Source organism: Cebidichthys violaceus, unplaced genomic scaffold (assembly GCF_023349555.1).
Source record: "Cebidichthys violaceus isolate CVI_PGR_0920_01 unplaced genomic scaffold, fCebVio1.0.p SCAF_33, whole genome shotgun sequence".
NCBI lineage: Eukaryota > Metazoa > Chordata > Actinopteri > Perciformes > Stichaeidae > Cebidichthys > Cebidichthys violaceus.
In genome coordinates, this window is record NW_027176517.1 from 639198 (window position 1) to 662098 (window position 22901).

Here is a 22901-nt window from a genome sequence, read left to right on the forward strand (position 1 = left end):
AAGACGCATTCATTGTAGGAACGGTCGGATATTAGGAAAACTGCAGCGCCTGCTGGTACCTTAGTTGAAGATGACTCTTTCCTGTGCTGCAGGGGCCTCTGTCAGTGTTCTGTGCTCGGGCTCGCTGGGGTCCGGTACGTGTGATCTGTCTGCAGAAGAGAGAGGGCGGACTGGGTCTCACGCTCAGGGGAGACTCCCCCGTCCTGGTGGCAGGAGTGGTGCCTGGAGGCTGTGCAGCAGTAAGAGACCCTCTGCTGAGCTTTATGTGCATCAGTTACAGCAGAACGGCTGAACATGAGAGCGTTAGAGACAGTTACAAAAGTCACAACTACTATATTACTGTACCCTAGAATACATCTGATTTTTAAGCAATAAATCTACACCGTTTTATTTCTTTTTTTAGGGATTAATTCAAGTCATTTGAGTTTTCTTAGAATTTAAAATGTACAACTAACTCATTTCTGACCACTAGAGGATGTAAAAGAGACACAAACGTACATAAACACTCATGTAAGGCAGTAAACAGGGCACCCTGAGTGAAGAGGTGGGGCCGGTCTAGCAGCAGCTTCATTCATTTCTAACAATAGTTGATGGATCATTATTGGTTGCAGAATTTGCAATGAATGACTTTCGCTTGTTTCCTCATGTCCGTGTGTGGCGTAGGAGGCCGGACTAAGGGAAGGAGACTACATAGTGGCAGTGGACGGACAGGACTCCAAATGGGCCAAACATGGAGAGGTGGTTCAGATGCTAAAGAGCTGCAGCGAGAGAGGAGTGGAGCTCAGCGTGGTCACATTACACTCAAACGATACACAGGTAAGTACGTGTGTGTGTGTGTGTGTGTGTGTGTGTGTGTGTGTGTGTGTGTGTGTGTGTGTGTGTGTGTGTGTGTGATGTCCGTGGCTGCTGTTTCAATGCATACATGCTTACCTGTGCAGTGACCGAGACATTACCTGTGTGTGTGTGTGTGTGTGTGTGTGTGTGTGTGTGTGTGTGTGTGTGTGTGTGTGTGTGTGTGTGTGTGTGTGTGTGTGTGTTGGCAGCTGGAGAGGAGGGCCATCTTGCTGTCCCACAGCAGCGATAAGGAAAACGCTCGGCAGCGTCTGCTGAGTGGAGCGAAGGGCCAGAGCTCCGCCTCCTTGTTGAACTGGAACAGGAAGAAGACGAGGGAAGGCGGCGGCGGCGGCGGCGCTAAGAGACTAGGAAGCACTTTCAGTTTGTCGTTTGGAAGCGTCCGAGACACCGAGGCCATGTACTGAGACACGGCTGCAGAGGAGCCACTCAGGGAATCGCAGCAGTGGAGCACAAGGTACGATCAGGACCGCAGGTTTTAGATGCAGGCTGCTGTGGAATCATTTAGTGACGGGACTCCACACCACGCTGTTGCTCCTGCAAAATAAATACAAATGCAAAGAATAAGGTGACGCACAGGAAGCCACAGACAGTCAAAGATTCATTTACAATATTACTGAACTTTTTTCAGCAAACAACTGAGACTAACATTAAAATAAATCCAACCAGCTGGTGACTAGTGTTTAGGTCTCAATGCAGCCAGCTCGCCAATGTTGCGACGCAGCTGGCAAAATCTTACTGATTCACTTCCTGTTACATCTTTTACATTAACCTCACAATACACGCGTGTCGTGTAAAGCTGAGAGGACAAAGCAGAATTCAAAAGCAACTTCCGTATTTCTTGTGTCTTATATTTTTCTTAAGGTGTCTGAGGTTACAGAATACTGTAACAGTCCTGTTTCACCACTGAAGTGCTCCAGGTTAGCATCCGTTCTACTGTACTGTAGATACTGTACATTGTCTGCTATAACGGTTGTGATGTGGGATGTTCTTGGAGAAGTGTTGTCGTTGTTGTTTTAGTTGTCATGTTTAGATGATTAAAAGCACTTCAGAGGTTTTGATCCATTGTTTTTGTAGTTTTTGGTACTTTCATGCACTGTGAATATTGAAAAGGACAAATCTGTTGTTGATAATGTGTTTGTGACTCGATGTCTCAATAATGAACATGGGAGTTTGGGTTGGGAGTTGTTTTTTAAATGAAATGTGATACTGGGAGACTCTGCAGGGACAGTGTGTGGTGTCCAAAGCGTTGCATTTTGGTGTCTATTGTGTCCTTAATGGTGTCCAGCCACTGTACTGTATGTTACAGTCAGCCAATACTAAACTACAGATGAAGATCTTCTTTTACTTAACATTGTTTGTAAAACTCTGATATAACTAGACATGTGAGAACTGTAGCACATTACTGTTGAAAGATGAATGCTGTGTCTTTTTATTTTGTTTTTCTGAACAATGTATGTGCCATGACGGTCCATTGTGACGAGTACAACAAGCCAGAGGGGACAAACGATGATTTCTCATGTTCCGTTTTTTCACACCGCGATGCGATTTCAAAAAAATAAGATCGCAAAGCAGCAGGATGTTTTTATTCTCATAATCGTTAAATTCACGTTGTGATCGCAAAGTAACTTTCTGCTCGTCGAAGAAGAAGAAAAAGTCTCACTCTTTCCTCTCCAGCTTTGTGAAATGTGTGTTTGTGCGACTGAGTAAATGTTTGTCGCGACTGTTGTGAAGAGGAAGACTTTTTTCCTCCTATTTGCATTTTTTTTTTGGACTGAATATCTGACCATCCCTTAATGACTGCATTTGGGGATTTGCACAGTATTTTTTTTTTCATGTATAAATACAATAAAAGTGAATAATGAGCTATCAGCTGCATCAGTTTGACTCCGCCCTCTCTCTAACAACTACCTCAAGAGTATAGTAAATGTCTCTATTACACACAAATATCATTTATTAGAATTTGATTCTTTTTCTGCCTTCAATGCTACTCTGTAGTTGTTTAGCAGCAGTAGTGGTTAGCTCACGTTATTAGAATATTAGTGTAAGATGTGTTTTCATCATATCCTGTTGTGTACATATTACTGAAACACAGCTTCCTGCCTCCATACTTCCAGCACTACATGAGGAGCTTCACACATTCATTTTGTCTCCACCTGCAAGCTGCTTCTGTTGCACCAAGTCAACTCTCCAAAAGCTAATCAGAGAGCTGTGGAACAAAATGATTTTAACGCCACAGTGCTGTATAATGTATGACCACTAGAGGGCAGTAAAGCACCAACGAAAGCAAACAGACGCACAGGCCCAAATATCATATCCATAAAAATTGGATTTTCTGTGACACACTTGATAATCTGGGTAATTCTGAATGTATTCTTACCTTTTGAGTGAAGCTTGGGGACAGTGTTGGTTATGAAGGAATGCAGTTGGTTTCTCTTGATGGAGACCCACCTCACCGTCTCATCCAGACTCTGCTGTGGTCATTGAGCCTGTGACGGACTTCTCATGGGGTCTGAGAGACAACCTCTTCCTACTTGTTGTTCTGGTGCTGTGAAGAGACAACAAACGACGACGTACTTCCAGGGAGTCGTCCTCGTGCGCCACAGAGCCAATGGACTCCAGAGGAGAGCCGGTTCCCCAGGTCTGCAGCCCCAACACCCTCAGCTTCACACGTCTAGGTTTTGGATTTACACTTATGAGACGCCGCTGCAGGCTGAATACCACAAGGACTCTCTGAAAGCCACTATTGGGTAGAATTTGAAGAAAAGCCGTTTGCTGCCCCCCAGTGGTAGCATCGATAATACACCGTGAGTTACAGGGGAGATCTGGGCACACGGCAGCATCGCCACTAAAGAAGTCTGGCAGAGACAAAGATTTAAGGTTTGGAAGGTGCTTTATTGAAACGTCCAATGGGCTTTCATGGATAGCTACTATGCAAATAACGTCCAGTCTAACATGAGGGTAGGAAACAGTGGGATGTATTTATCATAGAACTGATGAATACCTCATTATTATCCTGTGGCAACAAATATGCGCAATGAAGGTGTGCAGCAGATGATCAAGTCCCAGACATGAGTTCATGAGAAGCTACTGATCCTCTTTTAAATTATTATGTTTTTTGCTTGAATCATATCCGCTGCTGTATGAAGATGTCCGTCCGTCCCTCCGTCACTTTAACTGAGGACCAACGGTTCCTGGGAATCAGACTGTAGGCGAGCTGGTTTTGCGTCCCTACGACCCCCCGGGAGCCACCGCCGACCCCAAGCCGCTCTGCTCCAGCTCCGCGATCACCGACATGTGTTTGAAGTCTGCGGGGCGGTGGTTAAATGTCTCGACCAATCGGTACGTCTCCTGCCTCTGCGTGCCGTAGAACAGCTGCACCTGGTTAGCCAAGCACTGAGCCTGGTGGACGGTCTGGGGAGGAGAGGGAACAGACGGGTCAACGTGGATCCAATGTTTGAGTCTCACACTACGGTCGGTTATTCCAAAACCATGAATATCAACCTGCTGCTGTAGCTGCCCTAACACAGGATAATGGCGGGGAAAAAGACACCACTACGGTCCATGAATAAGTGTGTAGGCTTCAGCCTCGGGGGTCCATACAGGAAGAGGACTCACAATGAACTTGGGGTCCAGCTCGGCGGTCATGAGGACCACACCCTTCTCATCCTTCAGCTCTGGGTAGTGGTAGAGGATCAGCTGACTGGGAGCGTTCTCGCCCTGCATCTGGACGCCAACAGGAAGAGGAAGAAATGCAATTAACACCTCCAGGTATCATGAGCCACGAGTCTTAATAATGAGTCTTAATAACACATTGTACATTATGCTGATTTAATGGTGAAATCCCCTATAATCCTGAATTATAAGCAGTTTTCACTGATCAAACCATAAACCTTGGTAAACTAAACCATGAAGCAGCTCTAATAATATGGACATGCATCTATAATGGCCAACTTTGGTGACTAATTAAAAGGTTAGTTATGAGTTTTTAAAGTGGGATTGTATGAAGTTCTAGTCCGTAGTCAGTGTACTACTACTACTACTACAGTAGATGGTAGTCAAGTTTATTATTACCCTCTCCTGTTTCTGTAAATATTATTTCTATTTCTATTTTCATACGCCGTTGCGAATAATAAATGAGGATGAAAGTCTGAAGAGTTGATGATCAACACTGCGATCATCATGTATCTGTCAGGTACATGAAAAATATGACTTGTATTCAGAGCGTCAGACTTTCCCGGCAGAGTGTGAAGAGGTTCACCTGGACGTTGATGAGGGAGGTGAAGTGGAGCTCGTGTCCGGACCACTGACCCAGGAAGAACTCGTAGCCCTCCCTCTGAGGCAGAGCGTAGAGGAACTGAGAGAGAGAGAGAGAGAGAGAGAGAGAGAGACACAGAGAGAGAGAGAGAGAGAGAGAGAGAGAGAGAGAGAGAGAGAGAGAGACAGAGAGAGAGAGAGAGAGAGAGGCTGATTTGAAACTATTTAGTTTGGTGTGGCAGAAAAAGTGACAGCTTGTTTGCGGTTCTGATGAGAGGCTGATGATCATTGTTCTCCATCGACAGGTTTCAGTGTGAGCAGCAGGGATCTTACCGCATGGCACGACTCCGATCTGCTCAAAATCACCTCGTACACCGGTGTCTGCGATAAAAGGGAGGACCGGTTATTAGACCCACTGACTTCTATTTATTTACAAGCATCATGGTGCAACTGCACAATACGTTAGAGCAGCCCACGTCAAATCGTGTGGAATATCAAAAGCATACGTTGTGCTTATATGCTGCGTCAGCATGTTCTCTGGGGTCACACTCACCGGGATGACGGCGCTGATCGTGTCTTTGGTTGAATAATAATTCATCCAGAGCTGAGAGGAGAACACAAAACGGTCAAAACTACAAAAAAAAAAAAGGAGCAGCTTCAAAACGTCTCTCACTGGTGAACCTCGGGACACAAAGGGACCGCCACAGACTCACCTCAGAGACCTCCTCGCCCGTCATGTCCCCGATCAGCTCCAGGTTGAGGATGGAGTCCAGAGTCTGAAGAACAACTCATTATGTCATCGTCATAAATCACACTGAAAACATTCCGTTTTTACAAAAAAAACAACAACATAAAAACAGAATGAATGTAAAGTGAAGTTAAAGTGGTAGAATGAGAGATGACGGCAGTTTAATCTGCTCACCTTGTTCTTTGTGAAACCTCCTGTGGCTCCGTCCCCGGCGGCCATCTTGTCCTTTTTCTCCAACTGCAAAAGATTCCCCACAACAGAGGTGTGGCGTCGCATTCATAACTCGTCACAGGAACATGAATAAATGCATTCTGACCCTTCGTCGTGTAGATGATGAACATAAACACGCTCAATCTATCAGAAGACCACTTAAATATGCTAGATACTCCAGGACTTCCAGAATACTGTCACGTGTTCTCTGTACTGAGCCCGGGGTTCGTACTGCACCTCCTGCTCCATGAGCCTGACGAACTCCGCCTGCTTCGAGTGTCCCAGAACGTCCTTCTTGGCCTCGTGCCGGTTCTCCAGTCGGGCCTTGTACTCCTGCGGTTTAGCGCTGAGAACAAGTCAGACGTCGGATCAGTGAAACACCGGCAACTTTAAATCATCTTTCATCTTCACGAGGCGAGATGCAGCGATGATTTACAGTTTTAGCAAAGCTGCCTTGCACACTTCTACTTCAGGTAGTGACTCCCAGCATTCCTCACACTGCTTTAAAACGAACAACAACAACAACAACAACAACATGTGTCTGCTGACCATTATCTGGAGAAATGATCGTCAATCTGGTGTAAAATAGATAATACTATGAAATGCATGATTCAGTGTGAATTTCTGTCTCTGCTATATTATATCTATATTCAAAAACCACAGTGCTGACATATTCAGTCCAAACGGGGAAACACATTTTGTTCTGCTTTGAATTCAACATCTTTGGGTTTGGAATTTTGTTTTGTCAGACAACTTGACCTGCAAAACACCTAAACTAAGTACTCCAATATATTATGTTTATGGCGTAGAGAAGGTCAATTCATATCTGTTAAACATGAGCTACTCTCTCTCTCAGTCTTTACCTTGTGATCTCACCAAGTCGAATATTATGCCTCTCCATAGACGATGAATGGGAGAGTCACTTCGTTGAAGCAGTGTTGTGAAACAGAAAATGTACTGTTTGCTCTGTGTCACCTAGAACATCTTCCCCTATTCATCGTCTATGGAGCAGCTCCACATTGTACACTTGATGACAGAGCGAGTTTTAGCGCTGTAGTACTTGGATTTGGGAGAGTTGGTCGTGTTTCCGAACACATGTGGACCGTCTTAGACCAGAGGAATAACATGTATGGATGTTACACTCTAATTACATTTAAATATTAGATTTAACTGAAGAAGATTGGGGCATAGCGGCCCGTGTCGCCGGTAGCTCGCTACTGACCTGCGCAGCTTCTGGATCTTGTCCTGGTACTTGCTGAAGTACGGGTTCTCCTCCAGTTCCGGCTCCTTCCGCACCGAGAAGGCTCGGAAGTGCGCCGGGACCAGCCCGGGGATCAGCGTTCTGATGCCGGTGGCCCTGACCGCTAACATCCCTCGGTACAAACATGACATTTGTACAATGGCCGCCGCCATCTTTCCATCGCTTCCGTCCAGCATCTATAGTGCTCCGGCGGGGAACGGCTTTAAAACATTGGTTCCGAGGAAAGCGACACATAATTAGGACAGTTACGCCAGTTTGAATTTTTTTTATTTTTGTCATGTAAACAAAACAAAGCAGCCTATAATGGACCGAAAGGTTGTGATGAGCGAAGATAAGACAGTAGGTGCACCGTCTAAATGTATCCCGAGGGAAACAGGAAACAGACCCGGAACACAATACACATGTCCACATACTTTTAGCCTTTCTCTCATATATTTAATAACACTTTGAGTGATTTTCAGAATATTCGTCACTATATGCATGACATAAAAGCGAATAATTATTTATTATTTAAATCTACAGCAGCTGTTTGAATGCGGTCCTGATACGTTGAGACCACTGGAGGTCACTATGTCTCTTCATTGAGAACTCAGTCTGAATATTTACACATGCATGAAAGCTGCTGCTCACTGATATCCGAACACTGTGAATCACTGCAGTAATCTACCTCCACAAACACCGCTCACATTGACAAATAAATAAATGAGCAGATAAGTAGGCTACAGTAAACAATCTGCTCCAACTCTCCAGAGTCACTTACTGATGCACTCATCTTTTCCTCTGTCTGTATGTGTGTGTGTGTGTGTGTGTGTGTGTGTGTGTGTGTGTGTGTGTGCGTGCGTGCGTGTGTGTGCGTGTGCGTGTGTGTGTGCACTAACACACACGACGCTGGCTGTAAATTTTATGACTTTTGTGTTTCCCTGATGACCGTCTGAGTGCTCCTGTGTTTACTTTCCACAGCCAATCATTTTCAATCACTAATCAATAAGCGAAGCAGCTGGGACCTGTTCCCCGATCATCTGGGTCCCGGCAGATGATGATGGTGGCTGATGTGCACGTGTTAACGTGCGCACGCACGGCAGCTGTTCAACAACTCAGCACAGATGATATCATTGAATGTGGCACACAAAGATACATTATTTTGAACGGCACTTTTTTTTTTTTGTAGCTGCATGTTAGGTTTTTTTGTAATTATGGAACTGCAGAATCATAAATTATCACAGTTGTTTTTTTTCTCCAAAAAGGACAAACAATATCTAAATGTAGGCCTGGATCGTAACTGGGATGCTGTTCTAAAGTCTTTATGATAAGCACAGAACGACCGTGTGTGTGTGTGTGTGTGTGTGTGTGTGTGTGTGTGTGTGTGTGTGTGTGTGTGTGTGTGTGTGTGTGTGTGTATGGACTTATATTAAGGTTCACATGATGACAAAAGACAACCGCCCTGCCTTTTTCATTTAAGTTGGTGTACCAGTTTAATGAACTTTGTTTCAAGTGAGCGTTTTTGTTTGTAATTCTACTTCCTCCGCCAGAGATTATGCCTTTTCGGTTGTGTACAAGTGTGTACATGTGTTTGTCCGCAGCTCATTTTGGCACACTACTGGACCCATCAGCTTTATTTTGTTTGTGCTCAGAATTGGCTGTGTGCTTAAGGACCTTTTGTTGTTTTGGGTGATCTCCAATTTCCGACAAAAACAAAACAAGTTAATTGACTGTTTTATTCCCTCATTGACTGCTGACTCCTGTAAAGAGAGCTACTCAGCTGGTAGCAGCAGAGTCCTGTGGTAATGTAACCTGTGTATTGTCTCCCTTATATTTCACGACTGTCATACACACACACACACACACACACACACAGCCTGTCCTGCACTCCCTGTTCCCGCCCACATGTCCCCTGACTGACCAGGCAGACATCTGAGTGCACGGTTCTAGTAAGTAGTAATACTGTAAAAAACAATGTGTGGTTACTGTTTTTTACTCTGTCTTCAGGACGTCAGCTGTACCTGTCCAGCGCATCGAAACACAAAAGGAAGGAACAAATGGGAAGTGTTCAGTTTCAGTGAGACTCCACAGCACACAGATGTCTCTCCTTAAAGTGGTCCACTGGCCCGTCGTTGGTTTGAACTCTTTCAGACCTCAGCCGTGACGCTGCGATCGTTTCACTTCAGTTTGAATTCTCAGAGTGACTTTAATGTTGGTAACACACGATGTCTCTGCTGTTAGAGATGACTTCACTCATCTGTCTATCTGATCCACACATATAAACTGAGAACAATTTGAATCACTGTTTTCTATTTAAGTAAACAAATAATTGTTTGGCTAGAATTTGACTTTAAATTTGTCTTTAAAAACTGAATATAAAAAAAGTAGAATCTAAACATTTAAACCCAAAGACAACAGTGAAAATTCCTACTAAACAAACAACTGTTATGTGGGAATTTCACTAGAATGAATTCATGTTGTTATTTTGCTTAATGTGTTCCACAGATTTGCTTGTGACTATGAACACATCTCCAGACACTGACAGCCTTCTTTAATCTACTCTCTGCTTCTGTTATTTCTTCCTTTTCTCTCACTGACCAGCTGCCCTCCTCCTCCTCCTCCTCCTCCTCCTCCTCAACACTCTCTCTCGCTCTCTCTCTCTGCATTCTCTCGCTCTCTTTGTCATGGGGGGGGTCCTGCATGGAGGATGTATATTTTATGTGCGGCTCTGGAGGCTTTTACCATTAATTATAGAAAAACACTAAGCTCTCCATTTGCCGGACAGATGTTATTTTTTACTTAAGGAGAGAAAGGGGACTGTTCCATAATTCAGAGGTAATCCCGCTCACCAGAGAACAAATAAATAAATGAATAAATAAATAAAGCAAAAGCAAAAACCACAAACATTTGGTACGCTGCCCCTGCATGCTCAGACATGTAACGCAGCAGCCGACACACACGCGCACACACACACACACACACACACACACACACACACACACACACACAGATTTCCTGTGTTCAGCCTTTAAGTGCCTTCCATGTAATAAATATGGAACAGCTGCTTTATCATTTCATTTTTTATTTAATCTGCTTCCCCCAAAGTATTTCACAAAATCACACAGACACACACACACACACACACACACACACACACACACACACACACACACACACACACACACACACACACACACACACAATGCAATCTTTTTTGCTTCACAACAATAGATGTGAAGAATCAGATTTTCAAAGCTGAAATATTTGGTGCAAATCTGGTTAGTAAATAATAAAAGGATGATAACTAAATACAGAACAGAAATAAACACATTGAACCTTTTAACATCTGAGGACATCATCACACACTCTGCTAAAATAATGGAAAATTGATTAACAGCATTTCTGACAATTGATTTAAATTGAAGTGATTGATTGCGCGTAATCAAAAATGCATTAGGGCTGTGTTTTTGTTTTTTTGTGTTTTTTGGTAAAAGTTGGACTCATGACCTCAATATTTCCACGGTTATTTGTATTATTTTATTAAAAGTAAATCATAGATTACTTGATGAAAACATTGCCTCTACAGCTCCATGTTTTTTTAGACCTACAGAAAAAATACGATCCAACCGTTTGAGTGAAACGTGTGTAAAACAACACAAGACAAGCAGGTACAGAATACGTGTGTGTGTGTGTTTCAGCGATTACAGACAGCCTACAAGGGGTTATCACGAGTTCAGGAGGTAAACAAACAAAATATATCAGAATAGCAAGGATCAAATGTGTTCTTTAGGAACCAGCTATTAATATCCAGATTCAATATATGCCTTCTGTATTTCGGTTAACCTGCTAAAATCTTCATATTCACCTTAGAATCTGTCAAACCCAATATGTCTAAACTGTAAAGCTCTAAAAAGCTCACATCCACGTCAACATGACAGCTGGACAAACTCCATCTGCTGATGAAGCTCATATGTGATGAGAGGTGCTAAAATTTGCGTTATTGGAGACACATTTTCCAAAAATTCGGCCTGACATATTTGTTATTTGATACTTGGATTTAAAATAAAGTTGTGTGGGTTTGGACAATGTTAATGGCTGCAAAAGCATTTTGTAATGACTGATCAGGGGTTAACCTCTTCTATGGAAATATGTGATGTTGATATACGGTGTAGTCTGCCACGTTGGCGTCGGGCTGAGTGTGGAACGCGTGTTATGAGGTTTGATTTCAAGCCTTGGGGTCTTTCGGGGTCTTGGGACCACTCACTTACCCTCCCTCCGGCAAGCTGAAATCGCACCCTTGGGCCAGTGGATGACCCTTTTCCACACCTCCTGCACACACACACACACACACACACACACACACACACACACACGGTTAAGCACTCACTCACACACACACTCAGTGAAAAAGGGTCGAGCTTGGCAGAGGAATCCCATCGTTTTAGAGAGGGATCCCATTAAAAGTGCATGAGTGTGTCTGTCTAGGAATCAAGACACCCACTCTGCTGCTCAGCCGATAGCTCTGTATGTATCCGTGTGTGTGTGTGTGTGTGTGCGTGTGTGTGTGTATGTATGTGTGTGTTATTTATTCATGCACAGAGTTATTAAGGCATCCTGTGACGGGCATTACTCACTTCATGCTGAACACTTGCATGAGCTGTAGAAGGTTGAAAGCAGCTTTATCTCCAGGTCTTCATGTTGATCATTAACTCAACCTCTGACACTGTTATTTATATTATTATTACACAGTGACCATCCTGCAAACACACACGATCTTTGCAGCTTGAAATCATTTTCAAATCCTGAAAACATAAATGACACATCTAGATATTAGCAGTCTTGAGGGGCTCATGCTCTTGATTTTTATTCCACTTATGGATCCTCTGGTCGTACAGGAGCTTTTTATTTCTGGATCAGACCTAATTCATCACTTTGCGTTTAGGCAAAAAAAAAAAAAAGATTCAGACACTGAACCAGCAGACAGAGAACCAGAGAGAAGAATACAAGATGCTGGAGGAAAAAGAGAGATTATGGAAAAGGAGACGTAGCTTTAATAAGAGACTCAAATTTGTTTTGTCAAATGATACAACATGAACACCATAAAGGTCTTTGTCAGGTGCTGTTTGGTTCCTGCACCTGATCTGACTAAGGTTGGACATTATCCACCCCCCCACCCTAATAACAAACAACTAAATAATAAGACTGACGTTGTAAATTAAATTACAGCTTCAGTTGGATTAACAACAAAATCACTTGTCAGATTTAAGGTTTTTCAAAATTCAAATGAAATGACATCTTTAGAACTATTATTATTGACCTACCTAAACACTGTAATAACAGTAATACGTTGTAGTGTTTTTAAATTTAGAAACATAATAAACCATAATTAATTACTAGAGTTAATATTATTAAAATATCACAAAAAGATTTTTACAAATTGTAGTCTTTAGGATTTACTGATTTTAAAAGTCAAGTCAAGATCACACACACAATATTTGACTATTTTACATGCAGACAATAAATGTTGTAGATGAGAACTTCATTTTTTTAAACCGTAAAGACTAAACAAGTTTCATTCATGTTCTCTTTCATTTGTCAAACTCCCGCGCATCTTTTCAAACTCATGAAGATACAAAATAAACAAATACAAAGATTCGAACCCAAAGTTACGGCTCACGGTAAAGAAGCAGCCACAGTTCGTTCGTCTCACCTACACACTGTGTTTTCCCCTCGGTCCTCCGCGCTCGCTGGAAACGGAGCGGTGTGATGTTCACCGACCAGCAGAGAGAGAGAGAGAGAGAGAGAGAGAGAGAGAGAGAGAGAGAGAGAGAGAGAGAGAGAGAGAGAGAGAGAGAGAGCACTGCGGCAGACTGCTGATGCTGCCGCCGGGCTGTGCAGCTCTTCCTCCGGCCAGCAGGCAGCGCTGCTCGCATACAAAACCCGGCCTGGGCTCTGAGGCCACAGAGGAGCCAAAGCGGACCAGCAGGTCCACATAACAACAGCCTGGCACCACAGAGAGGTCACCAGTGTCCTGAAACACAGAAGAGACACACCGTACCTCCACACCGTATTGATGAGGGCTCCCTGCTCCTCATTATGCTTAAAACAGGATCACTGTCACTTTGTTATCACTTCTTATTCCCCTTCTGCCTTTCCTTTCTCCTCCTCTCCTTCATGTCTTCTCCTCCTTTCTTTTGTCTTGTTCTTTGCCTTCTTTTCTCCTCTTTTCTCTCCTTGCTCTCTCTCCTTGCTTCCTCCACTAATTTGTCATTGTCCTTTCCCGCTTCCTCCTCCTCGCTTGAATCTTACTTTTCTCTCCTCACCCTCTTCATCTCTCTCTTGTTTTTATTTTCTTTTTTCCTTTTTCTCACTTTTTTATTTCAACTCCCCTTTCTTCTCTCCTATCCTCTCCCTGTTTCCTTTCCTCACATCTCCTTGTTTGTCTCTCCTCTTCTTCCTTGACTTTCCTCTACCTTAAAATCTCATTTTCTCCAGTGTCTTCTCTTGTCTTTCTTCCCTACTTCCCTCTTTTTCTTTACTTCTTTCTCTTATTTTCTTCCTTCTTCCTCTTTTCTCCTGTTCTGATTTACTTTTCTTAGAATTAGTTTTCTCTTCTTTTGTTTCCCCTTCTCTCCTTTTGTTTTTTTTCCCCCTGCACATCGTTATTCTCGTCTTCTCAATCTTGTTTCCTAACATCTCTTTGTTTTTCCCTCCCCTCTCCTCCTCTTACCTCTCCTCTCCTTCGTCCTGGCCACGCTCCAAGGACGGATGGAGGGGGAGCATCTGGAGCGCGCTCAGTGGCGCTGACAGCTGTCACTTTGGCTGGTGCTAATGCAGACGGGCTAACCTGAAATGAGCAGGGACAGGCCTGAAGCTCAGCGCGTCACTAACCACCGCCGCCGCCTCCTCCTCTTCCTCCACGGGGAGCGGTAGCAGCAGAGTACGTGGTGAGGGCTGAGGTGCAGGGTGCTGTGGTGGGTTGGGGGAGATAAGGCAGCGGATATAAGAGGGGTCAGCGGGGTCGCGGTGTGGTTAGCACTGACAGCAGGACTCTGAAAGCGATCCAGCAGGAGCGCTAACAGAGAGGCAGAAAACAAGAAGGAGGAAAACGAAGGAGAGAGGATGAAGAGCAGTGATGGAGGACGAGAGTTTATATGGAGCATTTTGAACCATTAGCACACAGGCTCACCACCTTTAAGGCGTATGGACGCTCATTTTAACCGTTTTTTAGATCTTGATGAATTACACATCCTCACATAAAGTTCCTTTTTTAAGGTAAAAGTAAAAAAAAACAAACAACAAAAGCAGAATTTTCAATCTTTCAATCATTTATCTTGTGACCTTGTGTGGGGTCCCCACCCCCATGTTGGGCACCCCCTGCATTAGAGAGAGGAGATCGAGATGAGAGAGAAACATAACAGAGGAGAGTAAAGTGTAGGAAAAGAAAGAAACGATGGAGGGATGAGGATGAAGAGTCTGTAAAGGGACTCATTATAACGCCTGGTGTCAGTCCCGGCCTCCCTCCTGTATCTCTATGAATGTCAGATGTATGCACACTTTAACTTTCTTTGTGTCAGTGTGAGTGTGTGTGTGTGTGTGTGTGTGTGTGTCTGAGTGTCCTACACTGTGCATATCCTCAGCGCTTGCTGATTCAGCTCGTTATCTGATGGAGCCGTAGACAGAATGAGTCTAAATCTCAGCATCGCCGCAAGCTCTCAGACTGCTTCATCTATTTGCACTCTCTCTTACTCTCTCTCTCTCTCTCTCTCTCTCTCTCACACACACACACACACACACACACACACACACACACATATACACACACTCATACTGTACATAGTGCACGCATTAGGCTTCAGATGTTACACAACACAGACGTAAGAAAGAAAGACATGATGTTTTATAGAAGTTTCTTATAACTTCAGAAAGGGAATATACTGGACTCCCATCTGAACGTCCAAATTCAACACCATGGGCGTTAATGTGCTGCTTTACCTGCTGCTTCTAATCAACCAACTCTTCTTGGTTTCTAACTCTAAATCCAGATGTGTAGAACCCGATGGCTGCAGGCATGTGAACCCGTTCAGACACAAGAGCGGTCAGAGGATTCTGGACGGGGATGTCTGCATACGTTGGGCCACAGAGTGAATGTAACTGTAGCCCCAAAAAAAGTAGACCAGAGGAACAGCAATGTATCACGTGAAATGGAAAATGCATAAAGGCCCATAGGGACCGGCTTTGCGAGCCTGCTTAGGATAAATAGGGATAATAATGATAATACTTTGGCATGCAGGATTAGGTATTAAAGCTTTATATTATCCTTATGAAAATAAAAAAACAACATAATTTTTGTTTCAAAAGTGAACTTGTAGGCTGTGTTGATTTTACAGCAAAAAACATACAGCGATAAGCAAAGCTATCAGAATGGCAAAACTGAGTGGCCGCAGATATTAAACACCGATAATAACTAATTCTCTTCAGTATGGGAAGTTTTCTTGGTGTTGGAGTCTCCAAGACCGGCGTGAATGTTGGCAAAGACCCAGCGCAGCTTCAGAATGAGCACTACCGTGGAAATAGCAACCTGCCAGAGTCCAGTGTCACGTCTGAAATTGATTTTCAACGACTCGTCTCAGGAGGGAAAAAAAAAAATACAAGTGTGGCACGGCAGACGGTGAACACATCCAGCGCAGGTTTTACAGGGTAATGACTCTCATTTAGGGATTATCCCAAAGTAAAAACTGACAAATTTTTTTCAACCAACCCTTCTTTGTAATTGAAGCTCAGGGCCACGGTGAGCCTGTGCCGGTGTTATAATCAGGATAATCTGCATATAATAGCTGGATTACAGCAGGTTAAGGACACCGTACTCTTTGTCGGGGACCTCCTCTGGATCTAAACTCTAATTCATTAATCGACTAACGGCCATTTCGAGGCCTGCTTAGAGACACGGAGGGACTCAGCGGAGCTCTGAGAGAAGGAGCTTCAACCGCAGGAGAGCATTGTTCAAACGCACACGAGTTGATCTTAAAGGGTGAAGACGAAGTTATTCTGCATTCAAGCGTCAACAAATCCAAGAAAAGGCACCAAATCAAGTTAGGCTTCCTGTCTGCGGCTCCCGTGGCTCTCAGCTCCAAAGCCCGTTGGTTCCGAGTGAAGATGTAAATCTTAAAAAACATAAAAAAATATACTGAGTCTTGGGAACTCGGCGTCTTGATACCGAAGCACCCTCTGTATGAGACACACCGAGCTTTCAACTAACTCCAACGTAAACCCAGCCGCGTCGTTATTAGAGGCTCAGAGCGACAGACGTATCAAGAGCGAAGAAGAACTGTGTGTCTTGGTCAAAGGTCAAAGGTCAAAGGCTGACAAAAACATTTGTTTTGCAGCTCAGCTGACTGCCTGAACAATGTTGTGTGGATGCGGCATAAACATCACATGGTCCAGCTGAGGAGCTGAACCGAGTCACAGCAGATGAAGGCCGACACATGTTTAACTTTGAAACTACACAAGGAGAACGTGAGGAGCAAGATCAAGAAACAACGTTATCTGTGTGAGCTGCATGGATCAGGACGAGTGCCGGCGGTCATGTGAGTCTCACAACACCGAACATGAATCTGAACATGAACATGGACTGAATCTTTGACTCTCCTCCCCCCCTCCCCCCCCTCCCTCCCCCCCTCACGTAGCCGCAGGCCCCTCCGTGGGGCCACAGGTCCGGTGTGAAGCGCACGCAAACATTTAAATATTTCAGACGGTACTCTTGCTCGCCAACCAGCCGACACACAGAGACAGAGACAGAGAGAGAAAGAGAGAGAGCGTGAGAGAGAGAGAGAGAGAGAGAGAGAGAGGGGGAGAGAAAGAGAGGGGGAGACGGCGGCGACAGCTTCATAAATAGTCCATGAGGAACGAACGGCCCCTCCTCACCACAACCTGTCAAAGGCCCACAATGATTTATTGATTTCTTTATTTGTCACATAAAAAGGGAAACTCGCTCCTCATGTCTCCCTCTTTTTTTCTCTCCTTCTCTCTCCGCTTCTTCTTCCCGTCTTCTCTGAAAAAAAAAAAGCAAGAGAGGACAAATCGCCACTTGACAGGTTGAACAAGAGGGAATCCCCCGTGAGTGAGTTTGAGTGTGTGTCTGTGTGTGTGTGTGTGTGTGTGTGTGTGTCTGTGTGTCTGTGTGTGTGTGTGTGTGTGTGTGTGTGTGTGTGTGTGTGTGTGTGTGTGTGTGGAGGACCTGTGACTGCAGCCGTCTTGGACATTCTTTTTCAATCAGTTTTCTTCATTTATTCTCTTCCTTGTTTTGTTTAGTTTTCTTCCTTGTTTCCTTTCCTTCCCTTCTGCTACTCTTTCCTTTCTTTTCTTTCTTCCTTAATGCTTCCCTGTTATTTGCTTTTCTTTCACGTAAAAAACAAAAACACACACACACATTCATTTAGATATTATATGAGGCAGGCCGTCGTTCAGTCCCAAAGCTGTAGAGGTTGACAGGGTCAGCCATGTGCTGCTGAGGACACGAGGTTGACAGAACAATGAGACATCTTCAGGTTGTTTTATTCCCTCCAGACACCCTCTTCTGTTTTAGTCACCTTCAGTCTGTCCTCTCCCTCGAAAACAAACCCCGCTCTCTCTCATTTAAACATATAAACGGCCTTCTTTTTACTCACCCCCTGCCCTCCGTCTGTCTGTTCCCTTCTCTCTGTCCCTGTCCATCCATCCCTCTCTGTCCCCCCTCTGTCTATCTGTCCCCTGCTTTCAGAGCCTCTCTGAGCGCTGGCAGTCTGTCGATGAGAAGCATTGGTTGGCGGCCGGCGCAGTCGATGACCCTGACAGTGTGCAGTTATCGTTCTAATTAAGATGCCACACTTGAGTTAAACCGCAGCATTAGGATTTGATGGGGAATTGATCAGAGTGTCAGAGGCGGAGTGAGACAGAGAGAGAGATGAGGAGGGGGAGATATGGTGGGAGGGGACGAGAGTGTGGGAGGGGTTGACATAATGTAAGGGTATTTGGAGCGAGGGAGGAGTAATAAGCAGGGGTATAGAAAGAGCCTAAGGAAAGAATCGAGTGGACCAATTCATGCTATGTGTAGGTTCAGTTATGTATGAAGTAATACATGTGTTCTCTAAAAGAATCCAGTACGTATGTGGTGAGAGGAAAGAGTACCGAGGCCATGATGTGACAATTTATTTTCCAAATCGTTTGACCCATTACAGATCGCAATGAAGATAATGTATGTATGTATGTATGTATGTTTGTATTTATATATGTATGTTTGTATGTATGTATGTTTGTATTTATGTATGCATGTATGTATGTATGTATGTATGTTTGTATGTTTGTATTCATGTATGTATAGTATGTATGTAGTATGTATGTATATATGTATGTTTGTATGTATGTATGTTTGTATTTATGTATGCATGTATGTATGTATGTATGTATGTTTGTATGTTTGTATTCATGTATGTATAGTATGTATGTAGTATGTATGTATATATGTATGTTTGTATGTATGTACGCATGTTTTTTGTTTGTATGTTTGTACATATGTATGTACGTATGTTTGTATGTATGTACGCATGTTTTTTGTTTGTATGTATGTATGTACGTATGTATGTTTTTGTTTGTATGTATGTATGTATGTATCTATGTATGTATGTACGTATGTATCTATGTATAATGTATACATTGCAAATGTGTAAATAGCAAATTAGCAATATCTGCGCACGGTAACTGGGTTAAGTTTAGACAGAAATACAAGTCACTGACAGGACGTGATGTTTGGTCTCCTGCATGGAAGTCTGATACGCTCAGACAACACATTTTCACTTCCAACTCGTGACAACAAGCTTGGTCGGTGGCCCTACTCTTCAAACTACGACACTCTAGGTGCAATCTAGCATCAGTTTCTGCTCATTACATGCATAGTATCATTACAAAATAAGATTCCGTGTTCACAACAAAAATACAATTTCTACTCATTACATGCACACAGTTTCACTTCCAACAAAGCTTTACTAGTTTTTAAGTTTACCTTTGATACAACTATCTGGTTAGGTGTGGGCAACAAAACTCCTGTGTCGGTCTGCTTTGCTTGCTCACCACAAACAAACCACATGAGAGTCCGATTACAACAGAACCACGACTTCTTGAGAAGACGGGTCTTAATGCAGTCGTTTTGTTCACACCAGAGAAGACATCTTTAGCACTGATCTAAATGAACTACAGTTCATATGGACCACATCGCCAAAATGAATCAACAATACTGAAAACATAATAGTTAATAAAACAGATGTTTCTGCTGAGAGACATTCTCATGTGAATAATAGTTATTAAACAATATGTGTACAAGCTGTCTACAGCAAAACCTGTTCATATTCATATATGATCGTTCAAATCAAAATTGGATGTGGATTTCATTCATCACACATTTGTAAAGTTACATTTGAATAACCGGATTCCTTTGAGCTTTGTATCAATTTGTTCATGAATGTTCATAGTCACTAATAAGTCAGCTTTGATCCTCCATAATGCTCACTGCGATGGAGCCTCCTGTATGTTTGTGGAGTCTGGGGAGCAGCAGGGCGAAGGTTAAGATAATCCTTGATTCCACTTGATCACCACGTCAATATCCTCAATGACAGGAGCTAAGTGTGTGTGTGTGTGTGTGTGTGTGTGTGTGTGTGTGTGTGTGTGTATGCATACACACCTAAGTGGCAGAGCTGCTGCTTCATACAGAACATCAACCATAAGTACATTCACTCAAACTGTTTGCAAACATTTGAAACAACAGAACACGCTGCTGTATGTTACAACACACTAGAACAGCTGTGTGTCCGGATGCATACGTATGTGCTGCAGATAAATATAAATGAGCAGCAGATCGGCTTCATGCATTAAAGTGGGTGCGGCGATGCATATTCACTCAGCTCACTGCACACATTCACATGCATTTTAGACACATTCTCACATAGGGCTTTACTAACAACTCTGCACGCACAACACAGTGGGCTCTCTGGCCTTCAGAGGTGGGACTGGTCGAGGGCGGAATTAGATCTCGGCTGAGAAGTTTCGTTCATGTGTGTGAGCGGCGAGTCTGTGTGTCATCAACATTAGCGGTAGAAGAATTGCCGTTAGGTCTTAAATATCACAATATAAAGAGTAGTTCGCCTAATTAAAAGGCCAGAATACAACATTTTACTGAAGTGAAAAGTACATAAGTATTGTCAAAAAATATTTAAAGGTGTTTAAGTCTAGCCACCGGCTGAGACGGACCCCCAGTCAGCAGCTGCAGCAATTCCAATTGAGCCAGCACAAAGCCCAGCGCTGCGTCTAACCGGTGTGTCGAGGATCAGAAACCCAGTGCTGCAATTTGCACTGGCTGAGTTAAAGCTAGCTGCTAACTGGAGGTACGTTTCCACAGCTGCCACACAGTCTACTCCCAGTGAAGCAGCCTCCCAGCGACGGGGAGGAGGAGGTGAGGGTGCGAGTCCTTTCCTCATTTCTGCCACTTAGATTTAATCCAATAAACAAACTATCAAACATGGAGTATGGATGTATTATTGACAAGCCATCGGTGCAGCTCTACTTCATCGTCCTCTGAACTGAGGGAAGACTGGACGCTACAGCGACTCACTATCGCCTTTTGAGTGGTGGTGTTGCAGTGGTATTGTAGTGGTATTGTGGTGGTATTGTGGTGGTATTGTAGTGGTATTGTGGTGGTATTGTAGTGGTATTGTGGTGGTATTGTAGTGGTATTGTGGTGGTATTGTGGTGGTATTGTGGTGGTATTGTAGTGGTATTGTAGTGGTATTGTAGTGGTATTGTAGTGGTATTGTAGTGGTATTGTAGTGGTATTGTGGTGGTATTGTAGTGGTATTGTGGTGGTATTGTGGTGGTATTGTGGTGGTATTGTGGTGGTATTGTAGTGATATTGTAGTGGTATTGTAGTGATATTGTAGTGGCATTGTAGTGGTATTGTAATGGTATTGTAGTGGCATTGTAGTGGCATTGTAGTGATATTGTAGTGGTATTGTAGTGATATTGTAGTGGTATTGTAGTGATATTGTAGTGGTATTGTAGTGGTATTGTAGTGATATTGTAGTGGCATTGTAGTGGTATTGTAGAGATATTGTAGTGGTATTGTAGTGGTATTGTAGTGATATTGTAGTGGTATTGTAGTGATATTGTAGTGGTATTGTAGTGGCATTGTAGTGGCATTGTAGTGGTATTGTAATGGTATTGTAGTGGCATTGTAGTGGTATTGTAGTGATATTGTAGTGGTATTGTAGTGATATTGTAGTGGTATTGTAGTGGTATTGTAGTGATATTGTAGTGATATTGTAGTGGTATTGTAGTGGTATTGTAATGATATTGTAGTGGCATTGTAGTGGCATTGTAATGGTATTGTAGTGGCATTGTAGTGGCATTGTAGTGATATTGTAGTGGTATTGTAGTGATATTGTAGTGGTATTGTAGTGGTATTGTAGTGGCATTGTAGTGGTATTGTAGTGGTATTGTAGTGGTATTGTAGTGGTATTGTAATGATATTGTAGTGGCATTGTAGTGGTATTGTAGTGATATTGTAGTGGTATTGTAGTGGTATTGTAGTGGTAATGTAGTGGCATTGTAGTGATATTGTAGTGGCATTGTAGTGGTATTGTAGAGATATTGTAGTGGTATTGTAGTGGTATTGTAGTGATATTGTAGTGGTATTGTAGTGATATTGTAGTGGTATTGTAGTGGCATTGTAGTGGCATTGTAGTGGTATTGTAATGGTATTGTAGTGGCATTGTAGTGGCATTGTAGTGATATTGTAGTGGTATTGTAGTGATATTGTAGTGGTATTGTAGTGATATTGTAGTGGTATTGTAGTGGTATTGTAGTGATATTGTAGTGGTATTGTAGTGATATTGTAGTGGTATTGTAGTGATATTGTAGTGGTATTGTAGTGATATTGTAGTGGTATTGTAGTGGTATTGTAGTGGTAATGTAGTGGCATTGTAGTGATATTGTAGTGGCATTGTAGTGGTATTGTAGAGATATTGTAGTGGTATTGTAGTGGTATTGTAGTGATATTGTAGTGGTATTGTAGTGATATTGTAGTGGTATTGTAGTGGCATTGTAGTGGCATTGTAGTGGTATTGTAATGGTATTGTAGTGGCATTGTAGTGGTATTGTAGTGATATTGTAGTGGTATTGTAGTGATATTGTAGTGGTATTGTAGTGGTATTGTAGTGATATTGTAGTGATATTGTAGTGGTATTGTAGTGGTATTGTAATGATATTGTAGTGGCATTGTAGTGGCATTGTAATGGTATTGTAGTGGCATTGTAGTGGCATTGTAGTGATATTGTAGTGGTATTGTAGTGATATTGTAGTGGTATTGTAGTGATATTGTAGTGGTATTGTAGTGGTATTGTAGTGGCATTGTAGTGGTATTGTAGTGGCATTGTAGTGGCATTGTAGTGGTATTGTAATGGTATTGTGGTAGACAATACATAGACTTCTTTGACATCTTCTATAGGTTACGACACCATCATCAAATTCAGTTGATAATGTAAGTCAATGTTATAAACTAAAATTCTGGCA

The 22901-nt window shown here is 43.0% G+C and overlaps 2 protein-coding genes and 1 pseudogene across 2 annotated transcripts in view; 1 reads left to right on the forward strand and 2 right to left on the reverse strand.

The window, feature by feature from the left end:
* The window catches only part of rhpn1 (rhophilin, Rho GTPase binding protein 1), a 29910-nt gene extending 27180 nt beyond the window's left edge, over window positions 1–2730 (forward strand). Inside the window, exons 13-15 of the mRNA XM_068725096.1 lie at window positions 93–239; window positions 664–816; window positions 1044–2730. Of these exons, the coding sequence (XP_068581197.1) occupies window positions 93–239; window positions 664–816; window positions 1044–1259 (516 nt within the window). The 3' untranslated portion in view covers window positions 1260–2730. The remainder of the gene's footprint in view (window positions 1–92; window positions 240–663; window positions 817–1043) is intronic.
* A 996-nt stretch (window positions 2731–3726) lies between these two features.
* Window positions 3727–7519, reverse strand: atpaf1 (ATP synthase mitochondrial F1 complex assembly factor 1). Its single transcript, XM_068725104.1, has 9 exons — window positions 7290–7519; window positions 6305–6413; window positions 6032–6094; window positions 5823–5885; window positions 5663–5713; window positions 5443–5490; window positions 5114–5209; window positions 4471–4578; window positions 3727–4266 (listed from the first exon to the last, which is right to left on the reverse strand). Exons 1-9 carry the CDS (start codon window positions 7502–7504, stop codon window positions 4084–4086), a joined length of 936 nt encoding a protein of 311 aa, XP_068581205.1. The 5' UTR covers window positions 7505–7519; the 3' UTR covers window positions 3727–4083.
* A 3714-nt stretch (window positions 7520–11233) lies between these two features.
* The window catches only part of LOC137883487 (zinc finger CCCH domain-containing protein 3-like), a 29625-nt pseudogene continuing 17957 nt past the window's right edge, over window positions 11234–22901 (reverse strand).

Coding starts and splice junctions, on each gene's coding strand:
- atpaf1 (XM_068725104.1), bottom strand. CDS start 7,504: ATGCTGGACGGAAGCGATGGAAAGATGGCGGCGGCCATTGTACAAATG. Junction 5,886..6,031: donor GAGGTTTCACAAAGAACAAG/GTGAGCAGATTA, acceptor GTTGTTCTTCAG/ACTCTGGACTCCATCCTCAA. Junction 5,210..5,442: donor GATCGGAGTCGTGCCATGCG/GTAAGATCCCTG, acceptor TCTCTCTCTCAG/TTCCTCTACGCTCTGCCTCA.